We start from the raw sequence: 22,216 nt of genomic DNA, 5'->3' as shown, positions 1-22,216 counted from the left end.
GCGGGGCTAGAGGGCTCGGTCTTAATGTAGGAGGGGCAGCTGGACTCTAGGTGGCGCTCTTTGCTGGACATTCTGCAGAGAAGCCTGGGTGGGGGTGTAGGGAGGGCGGAGGGGAGGGGAGGGGAGGGGAGGGGAGGGGGAGGGGAGGGGGAGGGGAGGGGAGGGGAGGGGAGGGGAGGGGAGGGGAGGGGAGGGGGAGGGGGAGGGGAGGGGAGGGGAGGGGAGGGGGAGGGGAGGGGAGGGGGAGGGGAGGGGAGGGGTTGAGGGTGTAGGGAGGGAAGAAAGAAAATTGAATAATTAGTTGAAGTTTTCTATAAACACACAGGAAGGCTAATATAATGTTACAACCATCATTATTTCTGTTGTAATGAAGCTGATTACTGTATGCTTTGGTTTATTGTAACAGCAGTTTTCTGACCTAACAAGAGCTGATGAACAGTGGTAAACTGAATCTGGTGGAATGTGTGCGTGTGGATGAGAGAGGGAGAGGGAGGGAAAGAGCGAGGGAGAAAGGAGAGGGAGAATGAGAGTGAGGTAGGTCTACGCGTGAAAGCCTCCATTCCCTGCAGCCATCAGTCACTCTTGTAGTCAATATCAACTTGTTCTACATGAAGGTAATCAGTGAGGAGACCCAACGCTGCTCAATCATGCCTGAGACAGCCCCAGCCACACACACACACACATGCACATACACACACACACACCGTCTACACACACACAAACACACACAATCACAGAGAACATAGAAAACCCCTTTAATGATGAACAGCCCTGTTTGACCAACATCCTCTCTTCTCTCCCCGTGTTCAATACCATCAACCTCTTTACTATCACTCCCCCTCTTTCTCTCCGCTACCCCCTCCTTCTTCTCCCTCCTCTCCCCCATGGGGCTCAGAGAAGAAAAGGGCCTCGTTAATGACAATTGTAATTAATAGATATCTCCACTCTGTCTATACCTGTCTACCTCCTGCCTTTGTCCACCTTTCTCTCTGTCTATCTCTCTCTCTCTTTTCCTCACACTTTCTCTCTCTCTCTCCCTCCCCCCCTCCCTCTTTGAAAGGAAACACACAAAAGGGCTTTTTAATTAAGGAGGGATGCTCCTAAACGAGGGCTCTAAAATCCAGTCAGCTTGTAAAAGATCCTGTTCTACTGCTGCCTATAAACCAGACAGCAGGACAGGAGTGACAGAGAGAGAGAGAGAGAGAGAGAGAGAGAGAGAGAGAGAAAGAATAGGGAGGGGGTAAGGAGGGAGTGAAAGAGAAAGAGACCACATGTTTCTAAAGCGCTGACTCAAACCAGCTTTTTCCCTCAAGATGATCGATCCTTACACTTACTGTACACACACACGCACACACATACACACACACACACACTAAAAGCACACAAAGTAGAAACTTGAGAGTGCTTGAGGGACGTAACAGAAATGTGTAGTTATTTCTGGAAAGATTCCGGATCATTTCAGAACATCTTATAGAGTGCCCTCTCAAAACAAGCACACCTGCAGTTCATCCTCAGTTTCCTCACTAGAGAGTTAGAACCCCTTCCTCCATTTCTACTACTCTAACTCCCTCCCTCCCTCCATCCCCCTCCCCCTTCTCTGCATCTCTCCATCCCTCTCTCCATCTGTCCCTCAATTTCTTTCTTTCCTTCCTTCCTCCTTTCCTTACTTCCTTCCTCCTTACACCTCTCCCTCCCACCATCTCTCCCTCTTGTCCCCAGATCTCTGTGATTCCATGACTCTATTAATGGCAGCCTGCAATATTCACAACTATCTATAAATCCTGTTGTCAGGTGGAGTGTGGCTCTTATTCCGAGGCCCACTTGAATCCAGAATTAGCAGCAGTAAAATTCCCATTAGCTGGAGGGAGGAGGGGAGGTGGATGTGGGGGAGCAATGGGATTCCGAGTGGACCTATATATTTTAGACGAAAAGAAAGCCCTCTTTGACAGAGGAAGGGAGCCCATTTGAGAGACAGTGATTTTATCTCTTCTTTTTTTTAGGGGGGGGGGGGGGGGTGCAGGGGAGCGCAGCTCTAATCCCAGAGACGCTGGGAGGAGGAGAAGGACAGTAGTCAGATTTACTCTGTGCTTATGAATGGAATAATGACTGTGTCAGGAGGCCCGGAGGTGAGGAGGAAGACACACATGGGGAGAAGAACAGAGGAGAAGATTAAGAAGTCACCATGGCTGGGATAGACGCTCGCATGTGTTATCTGTGATTAGCTGTGTCGGCACAGTACTCACACTGATGAGTGTGTGTGTGTTTGTGTGTGTGTGTGTGTGTGTGTGTGTGTGTGTGTGTGTGTAGTGACACCTTGGACTGTGCAAAGCGGAATGAATGAGTGCGTGTGTGTGTTTGTGCCAAGCGTGACATGCGAAGAGAGAATTGTTTTGGTTTCTAGTTTTCCCTTTTCTCAGTTCCAGTTGAACACTACAACTGAGAGATGAACGGAGAATCAGAACACAGTGACAATTGAAGAGCTGGACAGAAAACACACACAGACACAGACTTGTCCTTGCATGTTGTCTAGGTCTTACATTTGTAATGCTGTGTTAAAATAATGTCTCATTGTCAGTGAAGATTAGGATTTGACAAAGAGAGATGAGGAGGAGAAAAAAAGAAATGAAAGAGAGTAACAAAAAAGACTAAAGAAGACAGAATGACGTGAAAAGGATTCATGAGACATGAAAGAATTATTCTATTTGACAGACAGAACTGAACATTTTTTTTAATCTATCCTGTCTTTAACTTGATCTAGTTCTCATGTGTTTACTTCCTTCAAAGATCGTGTGGCGGGTTATGATCAGCAACTAAATGTCATTTTTATTTCATTAACAGGCAGCTACAATACACTTTCACATCTCCACCACAAAGCTGTGATAGCCGGGCGTAGGGATGTCGAGGTGCAGACTGATTTGTCTTCAAACAAACTGCTAGCCAGCTAGCCTAGCCTAGCGCTTATCGATACACGTTTCAAATGGAAACTACCGCTAGCCAGCTAGCCTAGCCTAACGCTTCTCAGTAGTTGGCCAGTTAGATTGCAACCCCTCCTTTTCTTTTCTTCATTTTTCCACTGCATCCCCTGTAATTTTGCTTTCCATCTCTCTTTTTCTCAGTCTCCCTATCTCTCTCTTTGGGAAAACGCAAACAGGTGACAAGCTGTCATTAGAGTGTGTGTCTGACGCAGTGACCTGACAACTGCAGCCACAAACATACAATCATCCTATTAGAGACAGTCACCAAGGCGGCTTTACAGCAACTCTCCTCCTTCCCTCTCTCCTCTCTCTCCCTCTCTCTCTACCTCTCTCTCTGTTTCTCTCTGCATCTCTCTGTGTCTTTCTCTTGTGTGTCAATCTCTGTCATTCTCTTTCTTTTTCTGTCTCCATCTATCCATGTCTGTCACTGTCTATATTTTCTCTCTCTCTCTCTCTCTCTCTCTCTCTCTCTCTCTCTCTCTCTCTCTCTCTCTCTCTCTCTCTCTCTCCCTCTCTCTCTCTCTTTCTTTCTCTCTCTCTCTCCCACCCCCCCTCTCCCTTTTCGCTTCTTTGTTTATCCATTGCTTAAACCAACTGCAACACGTGTTATGACTTTTCCCTGAGAAAAAAAGAGAGGAACAAATGGAAGTGTAGGAAAGGAAAGAGAGGGAGGAAAGGGTGGTAAGAGAGTAGAGTAGGTGAGAGGGGGAGGAGAAGGAGAGGAGCCTCTCCAGCATTAGCCTGTGTAGGACTGAAATGCTGACAGTGTAGGGAGTCTGTCTGGTTAATACCATCAGACCAGGCACTGATAAGGAAACAAAGTCCAATAAGCAAAAAACGAGAGAGAAAAAAACGGAGGAAAGCTTTCACTCTTCTATCTAGATATAACCAACGCAGAGATAGAGAGAAAGGAAAAGAAATACATTTACATTTCTATAGTCATATGAATAGGACGATTCCATCACAATACTGAATTGCTTTCTCTCTCTCTTTCTCCCTCTTTCCCTCCCATCTCTCTCCCTCTCTTTCTACTTTCTATCCTTCTCTTTCCTTCCTCTCTCTCTCATGTCTATTTTCCCACTAAGCTACAATCTTAATTCTGCTGTTTCTGTACCTTTATTGGCTCTCTATGGGCTTGTTAGTTTGCCTCATCGATCGCACTGAGCAGTTTGCTGCTCTCCAGAATAATGGGAAGAAACATTCTCTTTCTGAGTCAGGTGAATTATAGTTCTAGGTCCCCACGACTGTGAGTGTGTGTGTGTCTCTTAAAGTCTGTCTTGGGTTTACGTGTGTGTTTTTGTGGTCATGTGAGTTTGTATGTTTGTGTGCGTCTGCTTGCGCGTGCGCGTGTCCATATGTGTACTTGCATGTGTCTGTGTGTGTCTTCGCTCCAGCTGTATAGACCCGGGGTGTGGATGATTATGGCTCTCAGTGTCTGAGGAATGAAAATCATAAAACACCTCAGTGGGAAGCAGACCCGCCTCCCATCACCGAGCACGGATCAATTGTTACAACATTACCAGCTCTGAAAGCAGTAATTCAGCTCATCGCCAGTAGCGTAAACCCACTGATTACATGCAGTCAATGCCATAATGGTTCAAACACATTACACATGCCAAAGGGCTGTAAAGCTGTCTCTTTTCCACTCAGGCCAGAGCAAGCAGGCTGGAACTGGGGACAGCAATAAACGTGACACACACTGTTTCAGCTCTATAGAAGCTGTAGGCATTGCTGGTTAGCAGTGGGGGGACCGCGATAAACGCAGCACACACTGTTTTTGCTCTATGGAAGCGGCAGGCTGTCCTGGTTAGCAGTAGGGGGGCAGTAATAAACGTGACACACACACTGTTTTGGAATGATAATAACGATGACACCTACTGGTTAAGGGTTGGGTGGGTTAGGGTGCAGGGGACAGGAATGACTGTGACACATACTGAGCTTCCTGTGGTGGATGTGACTGGATGGAGGTCAGCAGGAGATAGCACCAGGATAGCATCCTGACAGGAACCAGTATAACACTGACAGTAGAACACATCTACATTTCCTATATCTACACTTCCATATTTCCATAATGTCACAACATGAAGGTGGAATACTGCCAGTATTTCATTTAAGCTTTTTACATTTTAATGACCAGCCGCGGCCTTCTGACACAGAAGGATAAAATCACAGAGGACTCAGAAATGCTCAAGTCATATTTCTACAATTTGAGAAATATATATGCATTAGTACCTATCTGTGCTCATTCTTGGTTAAAAATAGCTCTTTCTGCTGTTGCAGTGTTTGCGTAAGGGTGTTTGAGTGTATGTGAGTTAGTGTGTTTGTGTGTGTGGTTGTGTGAGTCTGGTTGAGTGAGTGAGTGTGAGTGTGTGTGTGGTAACAGCTTCTGGCTCTTTTTCAGATGGGAATCTTGATGATTTAGCCTGTACAGATGAGTGTGTAGCTGCCATGCACTATCTGTATCACGTCAGTGTGGGAGAGTGTGTGCGTGTGCATGTGTGTGTTATCTGTAAGTAAGAAGCATAGCTCCAGTCCATGAGAAAGGTGCCTCAAGTCTCAACACTACCGAACATCATATCCATCTAACACACACACACACACACACGACACACCAAGTTCCATGTAAATGAATGACTGTACACTGTAACAAGAAGTAAATAAAACGATTTCCTGTTGAAGATGCACATGTAACAAAATACTGTACTCTGAAAATGGTGCTGAGATTGCTTGGGTATTGACTGTGTGTGTGAGTGTGTGTGCATGTGTGTGGATTAGCAGTGTTATCAGGGGGCATTAGGGGTCCACAGACCCCTGTGAACGTCATACTGTCACTGTAGAGCCAAGCTAAGTCAGTCTGGGCCTGTTCAATAAGCAGCAACACTTCCACTGCCACTGACACACTCACACTTGCTAAACCCTCATCTGTTTAACAGCAACACAAACACACACACACACACACACACACACACAGATAAGGATGAACCAGACGCCGGATCAAATGAAATTGCACATAAATATAATAAAACAAGTGTGTGTGTGGAAAACTGCGCGGATTAAAAACACATTTTATTAAACAGATGGTAACAGAGGATTTCACTCTACAGAATATGACAGGGTTCGGAAATGTGAAATGGGAGATGGGGAGAGAGGGAGAGGGAGGGAGGGATGGATGAAGGCAGGGAGGGAGGGAAAAAGGGAGGGATGAAGGGGAGCATGGATGGAGGGATGAAGAGAGGGGACAGGGAAGGATGTAGAAAGAGATAGAGGGAGGAAAATTGGAATGGAGGGAGAAAAAGGGATGGAAAGAGGGAGGGAGAGAGAGAGAGAGGGATGTGGACAGGAGAGGGAGTGAGTGAGGGAGTGACGGAGGGAGGGAAAGGTGAATGTTAGGTAAAATGGCGACCAGCCGTCTGGGGTGAGCGGAGCAGCAAAGCTACGTCTTTAACCAGATCAGATTGGAGGAAATTGGCTGTCAGGTGGGGATTGTCCTGATTTATACCTGTCTATCATTGAAGCGGCTGCCAACAGCAACTGGCCCTACCCTTACCCCCCCTCCCCACCCCCCCCCCCCCACACACACACACACACATCTTCGACACCCCTTTCTCCTGCACTCCAAACACCCGTTTCCACCTCTCCGTCCCTCCAACACTCCACCCCTCTGCGCTCGCAAAGCATCTTACACTCAACATCACCATCTGTTAGCAAATCTAATTCACATTCGACCATAATCAGGTTTACTCTGTAATACCTCTCTCTCTCTTTCTGCTTTCCCCCTTTCCTCCTTCTCTCCTTCTTTCTCTCTCCTTTCCTGAAACCTTATCATTCTCTTTTAATATCTATCTCTCTCTTTTTCTCTCCTTTTCCCTCTCCCTCACTTACTTGCATTCTCTTACTTCCTATTTTTTCTGTTCTTTTTTCTGCTGTATGTGTGTGTGTGTGTGTGTGTGTGTGGAGTAGCGAGACATAATGGCAGGTGAGCTAACATTGGATGAAAGGATAAAGAGTTGGACAGGGTGAGATAAAGAGAGGGAGAGTGGAAAAGGAGAGGAGGGGACATGGTGAGGAGAAAAAGGGGTGAGAATAAACCGTGAGGAGAGGAGGGGGTGAGGAGAGGAGGGGGTGAGAATGGGGTGAGAAAAAACCGTGAGGAGAGGAGGGGTGAGGAGAGGAGGGGGTGAGAATGGGGTGAGAAAAAACCGTGAGGAGAGGAGGGGTGAGAAGAGGAGGGGGTGAGGAGAGGAGGGGGTGAGGAGAGGAAGGGGTGAGGAGAGGAGGGGGTGAGAATGGGGTGAGAAAAAACCGTGAGGAGAGGAGGGGTGAGGAGAGGAGGGGTGAGGAGAGGAGGGGTGAGGAGAGGAGGGGTGAGGAGAGGAAGGGGTGAGAAGGGAAGGGGAGACAAGAGGACAGGTGAGGGTTAGAGATGTAAGGAAATGTGAAGGCAGGTGAGGGGGGAGTACCCCTTAACTACAGACAGAAATGTGTTTTCCTCTGACGAGCATCCCTGTTCAGTAATCCCTTTCTGTAAACCTGCAATCCAATCACCATGGCCACACACGCGCGCGCACACACACACACACTCATACACACGCATGCACGCTCAAAGCTTTTAGCAGGCCCATCTGTGTTAAGGCAATCTAGTTTATTACATATTGGGTGAATTTACAGTAACGAGCCGTTCCCCTGACAAATTAATCACTTTCTGAGCATTTGATGGCATAAATAAAACGTCAGAGCCAGAGATGGAGCAGCTAAAAAGGCGGACTGGCCCTTTAACTGGAGTGGCACAATATCATGAAATGTTGAATTATATCTAATGTAACATACAATTATCAGATGATAACTGCCATACTTTGCAAAAGAGAGTAATTTAGAATGTGTGTGCTATTTTGTTTGAGTGTTTGCAATACATTTTTGACTGTCGGAGTGTGTTGGCATGCAATACTTTTGCAGTATTGGGTATGTTTGCATGTCACTTTTGGCTGTGTGTGTTAGGAGGGTGAGTCCAAATCTACCTTAAACAATTAATGGTCAGATCCTGGAGTGAGGTGAAATATTCTGTGGGTGTGTGTGTGTGTGTGTGGCATACCGTCATTATGTGTCAACTAACAATAACTTGAACCATAAACACGACAACTGGAGATGGATGTCTAGCCGTAACTTTATCCAAGTTTAGAAAATGACTAATACGTTGCTTGTGTGTGTGTGTGTTATAAGATTAGTTTTGTTTCAAAATGAACAACGGTTTGTGTTTGTGTATGCCTCCTTGTATGTGTGTGTGTGTGTTTGTGTATTGTGTGTATGCTTGTGTGTGTGTACACACAGTGTCAGTAACAGCCAGTCATGGCGTGACTACCTAGCCCCTGGCAGACCCTGTGTCCCCTGTCAACAGTCTACTCTGTATGCCAGCAGCACACACACACACACACGCACATACAATCAGCCCACACAGCCAGTGGCGTGCTTGTCTGTGATTGGCTTAGAGCCGGAAAGTGTGCAGTATGCCAGTGGACTCTAATTGGTTTGACCCAGACTAACCCAGTGAATCCTATTGGCCTAAGAGCACGTGAGCCTCTGGTCACTGTAGAGAAAGGCTTTAGTGAAGGCACCCCATATACACCCCAAAACAGGCTAAAACACACACACACACACACACACAGAAATATGGGCCAGTCTAGCGCTGTGGCCCATCATGGGCGACTTTACCAAAGCAAAACTGTGCTGCCCTGAGGGCTGGTTGGATATGGAAGCACCCAGACACACACACACACACACACACACACACACACAACACTCACAGCTACACGCACATACACACACACACACACATCAACTCCCACACACACCAACGAACACAGTGACACACATAGTGACATACACGCACACACACACACCAAGTTTATAAAACTTTTCCATGTGGGCTCATGCTGTGTGTAACACGCACATTGGCAAAGCTCTGGTGTCACATCAAACAAAACTTTGTTGAAAATCTCAAATTGAGACACAGCAGCATGAGGGTTACACGGCAACAAACGGATGAAAAAATCTAATATTCATATGGTCGAACGTGCTGACTAAACATAGCATAGGCGATGCTTTAAAGAGGGGTTAGGACGTGTGTTCGTGGATTCACTAAATATTTGAAACCGAGGCCGTACACACACACACACAGTCTGTGGTGGGTCAGTGTGAGGCGTTAGGGAGTCCCATCTGTGTGTGGTGTCGTGGTCGTAGGCATCTCCGCCCAGCTAAAAGCCAGTGAGTCGTGATGGCACTAATGATCTTCATACATCTACATTTATATGCTAATCAGAAGCCCTCAAGCATTTAACACATTCCTCTGTACCTGGAGGACAAGCCACTATCAGCCTCTTCCCATCAAACACACACACACACACACGTTATAATTTATACAGCACACACATATTATTAAAAAACACACACATACTTCAAACACGTATTATAGAAACACACACTTGATAACCAAGTAGGGTTAGGGTTACACAAACACACACATCGTACAAACACACACCTTCTATATTCTCTAATGCAGTGATACCCCACACATTCTATTTACTGGTCTGTTCTATTTAATTTCTTGTTTTAAAATGTTGTATTTTAATTAATTTTTTTCATCAGGAATATTTGAGTAATTTTTTCTCATTTTTCTTTCTATATCATGCACCTACGTTCGTCTATCTGCATTTCCCCCCCTCTCTCACTTTTCTCTCTCTCTACCCCTCCTCCCCCTTCTCTCCTCTCTCTTCATTTGTTCTGGCAGGTTGAATAATTCAGGCATCCGGCCGGCCGCCCCGGAGTGTCCTGGCAAGGCCTGCGAGGCCCCCTGTGTGGCAGACGGACCCTCCACCTCCACCTCACTGCAGCAGGTAGACAGATGGCCCAACACACACACACACACGCACACACATCCACGCACGCACGTACACACGCACACATACAAACACACTCACAATTTTCCTCCCTCTTTACCCCTTTTCCTCCCCTGTTCTTTCACGTCACACAACTATTCTGCATCTTTCTGTCGTAAAAAATACAACTTGCCCAATTAAACAACAAGAGGAATACATTTAGAAAGTAATGTTAAACAAAACAACAAACAGTCCCAGCTGGGAAATAAGAGTGAGACCATTTATACGGAACTCATAAACTGAGCAATGGATATTCATGTACATTTGACAAATTAATAATAAAAATGTATAAATACTGAACGTGAAAACACACACGTACACACACCGCACACACTGTGACCTTAAGTACAGGATCTCAACAAAGACAGATAAACGGCACAATAAATTGTTTTTTGATGTGACTGTGTGTGTGTATGGTGTGTGTGTGTTTCCTCTCTTACCTTGGGTTATAAAGTGCATGTGCGTCACGCATGTGAGTGGCGTCGAGGTCGTAACTCTGTTGCATTCTCCACGCACCACCACATTTGCCGTACTTATCTTCGCTATTTAGCTGGGTCTTGGATAAGTTCATTCTATAACAGAGAGGAGGGTGGGGGTGAGGAGGGGGGCAGAGGAGGAGAGGACAGTCAGAGTGGGCCTGATATGAAGCTGGGGGGACCTGGGTCCCGCACCCACGGTGTAAATATGCATCCTTCCTTCCCCCTTCTGTCATAATCTTTCTTTCCTTGCAAAAATCAGCAGTCTGACATCTATTTCATTACAGAACAGTCTCCACTTTCTCACCTCGAGGAAGAAAGTAAGGCAAGAAGTAAGGAGATAATTAAGGAAGTAAGGAAAGGAGAAAAGAAACAACGGGAGGAAGGAAGTGAGACTGGAAGGAAGGAGGGAACAACATTTGCAAGGAAGGAAGGAAGAGGGGAGTAAAGGCGAACTGCATCTTTATGTAACTGGATGGGGCCGTAGTCCTGTGTTAGAGTCGGGGAGGAGGCACTGAGACACAGCGAGGACACTGAGACACACACACCGACAACTTAGCTATTAACGGCCCCAAGCTGAAGACACCATTTACCGGCATCTCTGACAGAGAGCCATGCACAGCAGAGGCCCTTACGGTAAAGATTTAACAGAAGGCGACATTTTACCAGGTAGTGTTAACAGGGTTAGCGCGAAGGGGGGAGGAAGGGAGTGGGGGTGTCTGACACTAGATGAGGGCCGCCTGGACCGTTTAGAGACAAACCGCTTTTACCACTCGGTCGGGTGGGGAGGATGAAAGGGAAAGAGAAAGGGGGGAGGGACAGTTAGCTGTCGATCAAATGTCGGGCCGTGCGTCAGGGGAGGAGCTGTTGCCGAGGTGATAAGGTCACCCTCGGCAATGGAATCGGAGTCACCGCTTGAAATTCCGTGGAAACAGAGACAGAGAGAGATGTAGCGGAGTGAGGTAGACATCAGTGTGTGTGTGTGTGTACGTGCGTGCCTATGTGTCTGTGTGTGTGTGTGTCTGTGTGTGTAATGAAATTGCCAGGTGCCCTACATTTAAGGGAAGTCACCCGGGAAGCAGTCCTCTGACTGGCTGGATGAGAACACCTTTTCATTGTGGAGAAAAAAGAAGGTTGTCTCTGAACACAGAGGAATGAAGGAAACTCAACTAAATTTAAACAAGGGTGTGGAACAGTTATAATTTTGTAAAGTCAAATATTGTCGAGGTATAAAGCAAACAGTTGTTTGCTATATTACATATGAATGTTTCAACAACCATTTTAGAACTGGAATATGGCAGCTTGATTTTAAAAGGCCCGTTTTGCAATTGACCTAAAATAAACAATCGTAAATTGTAAATAAGTCTGTCGAAATTCCTGATTCCATAAACAAAGAAGGTATTGTTTTGCAACATATGAGTTCTACATGGTTAAACATTGGAAACTTAACAATTAAAACACGATTAAATAAAAACTTTCAGACGTATCCAAGTTATTTGAGCAGGATTGTGATCAGTTACTGGAGGTTTGTCTCAGGGGCCTGTCTGCTGGAAGGGTAAACACACCAGGATCAGCCCCTGGCTCGCCTGCTCATGTTTACCACACAAACACACTCCAGGGACACAATGGGAGTGTGTGTGTGTGTTCACATATGCCATACACGCGTGTGTATTTGTGTATTGTGTGTTTCCCAAATGTGTGTGCACGGGCATTTACAGGTGAATTTGTGCCTATGCAGGTGTATACAGTGTCAGTGTGTCAGTGTGTGTGTGTGTGTGTGTACAGTAGGGACAGGACACACCTCATCCTGATCTGACACTAGAAGCTCCAGTTTAGGTGCCAAGTTGAGGCCAGTGAGGCTTAGCAGGGGGGAGGAGAGGGGACTAGGGGGCTAGGGGACGGGGGGCGGGGGACGGGGGGCGGGGGACGGGGGGCGAGGGGCGGGGGTATGGGGGGAGCTGGGGGTGTAACGCGCTGTGTTTAGTTACGGTCCGTCAGATAGAATAAATCGATCTGCTTCTGGCTCTGTTCCTCTCAGTCTGGACTAGCTTGAGGCTAGGTCTACACGCATGCTACATCTAACGGAATACACGAGATTCACGCTATACGCCTTGAGATCCACTACCAATTGCATTGGCGAAAGTGCTAACAGACACCTGCAAAGACACGCTGGGAGATTATATAAAGACGCACCACTGCTTTGATGAATCAGGCTTTGCGGCTTCATAATCGTGTACCGAATTTCACAAATGTGAGGTTTATGAAAATGTAAAGATCTATTTAGGGTAAAAGTGCAATTACTTTACGGTTTGGTGTTAGGGAGGGTTTTACATATATAGAGGGGTTTTATATACAAGCGTTTCAAGACATCAAACGCCAGTATGCTGTGTTGTTGCAGTGTGCAGGCGTGAACCGTGGTTTTATGATTATAATTTTGTTTTGAACTATATAGATTTTAAAAAAGTATATATATATATATATATATATATATATACATTTGTATAAATGTATTAATATTACATATGCAATATTCCTAAGTATTTGTTTTTAAAAGCATAAATAACACTAAAACATCAAAACAATCTCAAGACGTTCTGCTGACAAACACTCATACATTCATTAAATTCAATAATTTCAGAGCAATTTAAGCCACGAAATAAATGACAAATCTAGGCTGAAGAAGACAATAACAAAAGCATATCCATTCAAATCAATACTTTTGCAAAACCTTCCAAACCTTGCATGATGTGTTAGAAAAGAGTCTCACAACCAAAATAAACGAACCATTCAGACATGAAACCCACACATTCTGTTTGTGTTCACCGACTTCAGAGTATAACAATACAAAGAGAATTAGAAGGACAATTACAATCAATCGTTTTGTACAGGCACTTGTGTACAGATGTTTACAAGCAAGACATTTCGGGCTCCCACTACATCCCTGTGAAGCCCTGAGCTGGCAGGAGGAGACCCTGAGAGGGGAGACCCTGAGAGGGGAGACCCTGAGAGGGGAGACCCCGAGAGGGGAGACCCCGAGAGGGGAGACCCCGAGAGAGGGTCAGATCTGGGTCTGTGTTTTCTCCCCAAGACACACACAACCGCACCCAGTCAATCAGGACCAGTCAACACAAATCAAACATGATCAAAACTTCATATAAACAACTCAAAAGTACAAAGGTAAACTAGAAAATGATTTGGATGCAGTGTAAAATGACGTAAAACCAAATCACTGTTATTGATCATGAACCAATCAGACTGGGAGATAACGGCCGGGCCAGAGAAGCAGACAGGTCCAGGCTGTCCTGGATGCCCAGGGAGGAGAGGCTGCACTCACTCTGCTCCGGGAGAGAACAAGACACGGCCCATAACATTGTGACCCAAATGTGACCCACACACTAAAGTCCAAATGGAGGAGGAGGAGGAGGAGCAGGAGGAGCAGGAGGGGGGGAGGGGGAGGAGGAGAGGATATGGGGAGTTGTGGGGAAAGGAAATGAGAGGACAGAAGAGGAGAGGAGTGGATGGGGAGAGGAGAGGTGAGGAGAGGAGGACAGCAGTGAAGAGAGCATTAACCTATAGGGTTCTACCTGAACCTATTTCACGCTCCTGTCAGAACGCGTAACAACTGCTGTTGTACACACACACACACGCACACACAAGCGCGTACTCTCTCTCTCTCTCTCTCTCTCTCTCTCTCTCTCTCTCTCTCTCTCTCTCTCTCTCTCTCTCTCTCTCTCTCTCTCTCTCTCTCTCTCTCTCTCTCTCTCTCTCTCTCTCTTGCGCTGTGTGTCTCTGAGTGTGCGTGTTTGTGGGTGTCAGTGTCTTGTCGATGCTCAGAGACTCACTCAAGTGTTGCTGCTCCATCTGTGAATGGAAGGACCATGACTGTGTGTGTATGTGTGTGTGTGATGGTGAGGAGGTGATTGATGAGACAGGTGCCATTCTTCCTAATGCAAAGCCACAAGCCCTGAGGAGAGGAAATGCCACAACCACAGTTTTCCCCTCCTGACCTCCTCCTCCTCCTCCTCCTCCGCAGCCACACACACACACACACGCACACGCACACACACACACACACACACACACCCCAGGTCATCAGACATGGCTGCAACTGCCCTACCTAATTATCTCCCTGCCCTGGACAGACAGTATCAACGACTGCACTGTATTAAGGTTGTTTTCTAAGAGCAACAGAACTTCAACTGTATGTGAAAACAAAAACAAGAGGTCTGTAAAAACAGGCATTTTTAATCAACAGCGACAGTGTTGCTGTCATGATCCATTTGCGTAAGTCTGTGTGTGTTTGTGTTTGCATTGTACAACAATTCTGGTTGGGGGCAGGTGAGGTATTCCGAGTGTGTGTGTGTGTTACCGTGACTGACGGGAGCTGTTAGCGGGGAGCGCGGCAGATGGACTGAGTGTGTGCAAAGGTGAATGTGACAGCAGTGGAGGGGGAGGGGTTGGGGGGGGGGGGATAAGGGGGAGGGGGTGGGTCCCACTCTGTATAGGAACGTGAGTTGCTAAACCTCAAATGAGGGGGGTTGGGTGGTCAGGAAGAAACTGTCCTATTAGTATTCTTAAACAATAAAGAAAGCACACACACACGCACAGTAAGGGCAAGATTAAAGAATGATATTAATGTATTCAGGTAGCTCTGCATATTGTAGGGAGAAATGATGAAGCATAAGCAGATTAGGAGGAAATGTCCAGTCAGAGCTTCATTGTGATCTGATTTGAAAACACCATCTTATTCTACTGGAAGGTCACCCTACAACACCCCTAACAGTAACAGTCAACAATGTCAGGAAAACTGTTGAATTTCAATGTTGAGGTTAGAAAACTATCAAAATAACAGAAAGAGAGACAAGGATGGAGAATAAGAGAGAAGGAAGGAGAGAAAGAGAGAGAAAGAGAGAAGGAAGGACAGAAAGAGAGAGAAAGAGAAGGAAGGAGAGAAAGAGAGAAGGAAGGAGGGAAAGAGAGAGAAAGAGAAGGAAGGAGAGAAAGAGAGAAGGAAGGAGGGAAAGAGAGAGAAAGAGAGAAGGGCTCCGGTCCTTCTCTCTCAGTCAAGCACACACATAAAGTATGATGGGGTGATGAAAGGAGGAATATTTCACTGTCGGTCGGCAGACGGCAAAGCCATTTATTTCTACTCCTCTGTCTCTGTTTCTTCTTCTCTCATTCTCTCTTTCTCTATCCATCTCTTCCTGTCTCTCTTTCTCTTGCTCTTCCCCTTTCTTTCTTCTGTAGGACAATGATAATTTTATCATTCCATACAAGGACCGCTCACACACACACTCTCCCTGGTATTATAACAGACACACTCCCACAAGAGAGAGAGAGAGAGAGAGAGAGAGAGAGAGAGAGAGAGAGAGAGAGAGAGAGAGAGAGAGAGAGAGCATGAGAATAAGAGGGATAGAAAAGGGATCATCAACTAGGATCACAGACAAACACACAAAGCTGCTAGACAGTCTCCACCAACTTAATTAAAAAAAAAATGACATTGTGAAAACACGAGGAACACATTGTGGTCCAGGATAAATTCCGAACCCAGAGAGCAAGAAAGAGAGAGAAGAAGAAGAAGAAAGAATGACAGATGAGTTGAGGAATAATGCAGGACAGGTGGAACCGAGGCGCTGAGAGAAAAAGAGAGAGGGAAACGAGAAAGAAAGGAAAGAGAAGAAGGCAGGGATGTGGATACGCAGAGGGAACGGGTGGAGAGGTTTTCAGAGGAAGTGATCGTCTCCCTTCTCCTCCATCATTCTCTGCTCTGTGTCCCGGAACCTCCCCTGTCTCCACAACCATGGGCTGTACTGGCTAATTGCAGCATGTAACACTGGAATGGTCCCGTCAAGTGTGTGTGTGTGTGTGTGTGTTTCAGACGCTATGATTTCCTCCTACAAGCCAGAGTGCCCTGTCAAACAGACTGATGGATTGAGCATAAATCAGAGAAATTGACAATCACATCATCAAGGCCTGTTCCCCATCTCTCTCATCCCGACAACGCTTTGTACACGCATTAGTGTGTGTGTGTGTGTATGCAACATATCTATGTATGTGATTGCATTTTATGGGTGCGTGCACGCAAAGTGTGTTTTCACAGAAGCACGTATTGCCCCACTTAAACAAAAGGAAACCCCTCTCCCACCTCTCCTTCCAAACACACACACACACACACACACACACACACACACACACACACACACACACACACACACGCTCACCTCCCCCTCTCTCCAGGGTGAATGGGCCCACTCAGGAGGGCTCTCTCTTTTAACCAGAGTTAATTACCCCTGGAATGCTTCACTCTTCACGTGAGAGGAGGCTGTGTGTGCGTGCGTGCGCACGCGCGCGCGTGTGTGTGGCCGTGCAGGGACAATAGGAGAGCGGTCCGACGGGCCGGGTGGCGAGGACGAACAGACGTGAAAAAACACACCGCGCGACACCTCGTCTCCGAGGGTCACCGGGACAGGGAGCTGAGTGACACACACACGCACACACACAGACACACACACACACACGCACACACACAGACACACACACACACGCACATGCAGACATGCACGAGCACACACTAACACAGACACACACACACGGATGCACAGACACACACGTACAAACACACACACACAAACACACACTAATACACAGGCATGGCAGACATACTCAAACACACACACACACAAGCACACTTCTAACACGCAGTCAAATCAGCACGGCACATATTGACATGGTTTGACAGATGAATTAAGTAAATGATTTTATAAGGAGATTAAAAGGAATTTAATTTACGCAATCTCCCTCTTTTCCCCTGATCCCCCCCTCGAGTGTTGTCCTCTCCTCCGCGCTCGGGAGAACGAGTAAGCGAGTGGAGAGAGAGAGAGAGAGAGAGAGAGAGAGAGAGAGAGAGAGAGAGAAAAAACATAAAAAATCATCAACTTTTCTTCAAAGGAAAGCTGCTAGGAGAATCTGTTTGTTCCAGACACAGAATTTTTTTTTTTTTTGTAAATGTTAGTAAGTCAATTACATGTCGTCCAAGTATTCTAGTGAAAGACATACAAAACAATTTCTCAATATTCAAATGTATCATCGTGTTAATATGAAATGTTATGTTATGAAAAGTGAAAACAAAAATGTTTGGTAATTTTAAATTTTCATGTAAAATATTTGGTATTTTTATTTATTCCAAATGATTACCACAATAATCTGTTCATGACCATGTCTAATATTGATTTAAGAAAATTATTTTACAAAGCGGAAGTGTGAAATCAAGTATTTTAGAAAGCAAATGAATAAAAGAAAAAAAAGAAAATGTATGAAAAAAAAGTCTAATATGTGTTGTTTGATTTAATACAATTTTTTCCTCCTCTACACATTAGTTTAAAACACCAACACATGCACACACACCATGCACGGTGTGATTCAAATTTAATTTGCCAAAATACATCCAGAGGGATTTTTTGTCCAGAGGGATTTAAGTTTTATAAGTCTCAAGTCTTTTGCAAAATATTTTCTTAAACAGAAAACATTTTCTATTTACAATGCGTGATTAAGAATCACAGGCTGATAGCTGTATAAGGAGTCCAAGAGCCGTGCCGCCCTGGTGTGGTTAACTTGTCAACACATTTTTCAGCCCTTCTCATTCACTCGTCAGTATTTAACGGCTCATTAAAATACTGTTCTCCATGCATCAAAAATTTAAATAAAGATTCATCCTTCAGCCACCGATAGTATGAAGGTAAAGAATATAGTGAAGAGTGTAAAAACCAAGAAGCTCTGTTGTTTAAATCAGACTGACAGAAGCTCCCGGATCTTGTGCCCTCTCCAGTCACACCACTAACAACTAACAACAAACAACTGCAAATATTTATAAATTAACAAACACACCAACTATTAGTCCGGGGAAAAAAAACAACAATTATACACCGCTTAATGATATGCAAATTAAATATATGCTCAGTATGAAGGGGAAAACAATTATGATAATAACTAATGAACTGTTTGTTAATATTATTATTATTATTATTATCATTATTATTATCGTTATACCTAATACATCAATTAGTTTCCTAGTCGTCAATCTCCATTCAAGGGACGCGAGGTGAGGATGCGCGTAATTACTAGAGCAGAGCTTCTGCAGTGATGGACGAAGGGATGAAGCAATGGAGGGATGAAGAGATGGGAGAGATGGAGGAATGGAAGGATGGAGGGACAGAGGGATGGTAGAGATGGAGGGATGAGATCTCTAAGCCCGGTACCAGATATATAGATAAATAGATACAAAGATACATATATACATAGATAGGATATCCATACACATATCTAGATACAGGTAGATAAGCGTACAGACAAAACCTGGTTATCTCCAGCTTTCAACAAAATACACTTTAAATAGCTTTCCAGATGCTTTGCCCTATATGAACCATTCACACCCTCACACGATACAAACTGGCAAATTTCAAATATCCAAAAATGCATTATAATGGATAAAAACATTAATATATAGAAAAGAAGTATTGGTATATTTTTGGACAATTCCACTATAGTTATTGGAACATACAGCTAATACTTTGGAATCACACACACACACACGCCTGCACCAGAATGTCCAGCAGTATGCTCTCACACAGCATGCGTCGGACGCAGGTTGACCAGACTGTGTGGTCAGGGTCTTCACAAGTTCTTTCTGTTCTGTGTGTGATTTAGATTAGACGTGCATGTTAATTATTAGGTTAAATAATTAAACACGTTTAGATGAATACTGTTGCCAGTCTGCTGTTGTGTGTTTATGACCCTGAGTGAAGTAGGTCTCAGACTAGGAAGGAGAGCAGCGATCCACTTTGTCTCTCTTTCTCTCTCTCACCCTTTCTGTCTCTCTCTCTCTCTCTCTCTCTCTCTCTCTCTCTCTCTCTCTCACTCTCTCTCTCTCTCTCTCTCTCTCTCTCTCTCTCTCTCTCTCTACCTCACACGCAGTCCAGGCCATAGGTTAACACTACCTGTGCTTCTCTATTCTCTCCACACACAATAACACACACACGCACACACACAAAGTTGTCCAGCTTTTCAATGTACATCCTTTTTCCACATATTTGATTTCCTTGGAGGTGGCTGGCAGTGTGCATGAGACAATAATTCCATTTTATATTCTATGGAATCCAAACAGTTGCTCCTATACAAGCACATCAAATAAATGTTCCTGTGTTTACGAGATCTTTTTTTGCAGGACACCGGTTTTTCCTCTTCTATCCTGCATGTGGCTCTACTTGCAGAAGGTGTGTTTTCAGCGTGTGTGACTGACACTCTCTCTGCATGATTGGATATTTACATAAAACCCTGCTCAGTCACAACACACACACAGACACACACACTGCACCTACACATCTCCTGTCTGTGTGCTACCAGCCAGTTAATCTGCATTTTTAACGCTGTCCTTAACACAAGTGGAAAAGAGCAGAGCGCTTGCTAAAGGAGCAGTGTGTGTGTGTGTGTGTGTGAGTGTCGGAGCCGCGTGTTCTCCAGCCGGTGCTCTCTAAAGCTTCGGCCGGGCCACATGCTGAGCTGTCCGTCTGAAATTCAACCTCTCCTGGCATTTAGGAGCGCTTTGTCCCCCCTCCTCCTCCTCCTCCTGCTCTCCTCCACCCCGCTCTGCTCTGCTCCACGCTCCTGCACGCTCTTTCCCCTGCCTGCCTGCCTGCCCCGCTCTCCCGTCAGTCGCATGGACCGCTCACACACTCACCCCCTTGTAGCCCTGACACCAGAGACAAAACAACGGATTTCGAAACACACACACAAACACTTTTCTCTTAAGTGGTGTGGAAGCCACAGCTCTCTGTGTTGGGACAGCCATGTGTGTGTGTGTGTGTGTGTCCTACTCAGGTGGCTAACTCTCATGCTGTGCTGCTCTTTCTACCGCAGACAAGCACCAGCGGACGGACACCCACGCTCACGCGCACACACACACGCTCACAGACACACACACTGCCTGTCAGCTGAAACAACCTTGACATGCCAGCGACCACCTCTGCAACATACCACCACAGAAAAACGACACGTGCAAACACACACATTCTACTCTGACAAATCCAGACATAAAACACACGCATGCATGCACACAAACAGTGATAGACATTTAGGACAACAAGCAAGTAACATAGGAAATAGTAGAAAAAGGAGAATGTACCTACTCTTGTTCAGAGTGTAGGGAGAAACACTCAGACAGCGAAAGTTCTACTGCATCCATCAGCACACTGACACCATCCTGCGAGCACACATCCACTATAAATCAAAGTTTTTTTCCCCTTTCTCTCTCTCTTTCTTTCTCGATTTCCCTCTCCTTCTCTCCTGTCCTCCTCTCTCTTTCTCTCTCTCTCTCTCTTTCTCTCTCTCTGTCTGTGTCTCCGGTCCTGAGTGAAGACTGCTATATCACCAGAGTGTTGCTGTCTCTCCCAGTGACAAGCCTACAGCACTGCCAGTTGGGACCCAAAGCTGTGGCACTCCACTAATCAAGGACTTAAAGCCACGATTGGAGCTCATGAATATAAAGCAGGACATTGCATATGGAGTCCCTCTGGCCCTATCTGGTATGCCATTGGTGGACAAGAGGCCAATAGAAAGGCTTATGGGCTTGGTCTGCGCACAGAGAGAGAGAGAGAGAGAGAGAGAGAGAGAGAGAGAGAGAGAGAGAGAGGGAGAGAGAGAGAAAGAGAGAGAGAGAGAGAGAGGGAGGGGTTGAGAGAAAGGAACGGAGCAGGTGGAGAGGGAGGGCACAGACAAAGAGGGGGAGAGGGAGGGTGGGAGGAGCAGAGGAATAACGAGAGTGAGTGAGTGGTGAAGAGAAAGAGAGAGACGGAGAGGTGAGGCAGGATTTAAAGAACCAGTGCATTCTTTCTCTCTTGCCGGTCACTATAGCTCTACTCCTCTTTCAATCTTTCCATATCTTGCTTCCTCTTGCTTTCGCTCTCTCTATGTCTCTCTCCCTTCCCCGATCTCTATCCCTCGCCCCTTTCTCTATCTTTATCTCTCTCTCTCTCTCTCTCTCTCTCTCTCTCTCTCTCTATCATAACAGTAGTTATCAGAGGAGTCTGGTCCAGAGTTAAAAGCCTCTTAGCCTGAAACCAGACATTGTGAATGAAGACCTGTGATGCAAACACAGCATTCCTTCTGTCTGTAAAGCTCTCTCTCTCTCTCTCTCTCTCTCTCTCTCTCTCTCTCTCTCTCTCTCTCTCTCTCTCTCTCTCTCTCTCTCTCTCTCTCTCTCTCTCTCTCTCTCTCTCTCTCTCTCTCTCTCTCTCTCTCTCTCTCTCTCTCTCTCTCTCTCTCTCTCTCTCTCTCTCTCTCTCTCTCTCTCTCTCTCTCATTCACCTCTGCCTCTCTTTCTTGCTCCCTCTCTCCCTCTCTCACCCTTTTTCCAACCCATCTTGAACTTTATAATTTAGTTTTATATCCTAGTTATTTTTTATCTTCAAGTTTGTAGCTTGATTAGTAGTAAAAATTATAGCTAGTGGGGTAGAAATAAACGCAGCCATCATCCACTCAATATTGTGTGTCTAAGAGAAAGAGAGATAGGGGAAAAAAGAGAAGGCTTTTGGGTTGTCTAACACAACCCCTTACCTTATGACTTACTAACACTCGAATACCCTGGAATTCCCATTCCCAGACCTACATTCCCAGCCGCACACTGGCTTCTGGCATTTGCTGCAGGAATATTTCAGGAGATGTTTGGGAACGATTCAGGAATGATTGTTGCTGTGTTTCCCCCGTGCACCGGTGGTATCGGAGGTGGTTTTCCTTGTCCCAGGCTCCCCTTCACCCCCCCTCCCCCCCACCCCCCAATGGGAGC

General features: G+C 45.7%; 1 protein-coding gene across 2 annotated transcripts in view; it reads right to left on the bottom strand.

Moving 5' to 3' along the window:
• The window catches only part of esrrga (estrogen-related receptor gamma a), a 47,758-nt gene extending 37,313 nt beyond the window's left edge, over positions 1 to 10,445 (bottom strand). Inside the window, exons 1-2 of one of the 2 annotated variants that reach the window (XM_084667707.1) lie at positions 10,345 to 10,445; positions 1 to 84 (exon numbers count right to left, since the gene is read on the bottom strand). The exon at positions 1 to 84 is cut by the window's left edge and continues 332 nt beyond it. In XM_084667707.1, the coding sequence (XP_084523833.1) occupies positions 1 to 84; positions 10,345 to 10,409 (149 nt within the window). In that variant the 5' untranslated portion in view covers positions 10,410 to 10,445. Of the gene's footprint in view, positions 85 to 10,344 lie in introns of those variants that run through there. The other variant, XM_084667708.1, reaches the window with a different exon arrangement.
• Positions 10,446 to 22,216: the final 11,771 nt, after the last annotated feature.

The sequence above is a fragment of the Hypomesus nipponensis genome, chromosome 12, assembly GCF_054491055.1.
Source record: "Hypomesus nipponensis isolate SF chromosome 12, ASM5449105v1, whole genome shotgun sequence".
NCBI lineage: Eukaryota > Metazoa > Chordata > Actinopteri > Osmeriformes > Osmeridae > Hypomesus > Hypomesus nipponensis.
Note: the sequence above shows the minus strand (reverse complement) of the source record. Positions and strands in the feature narration are given on the sequence as shown.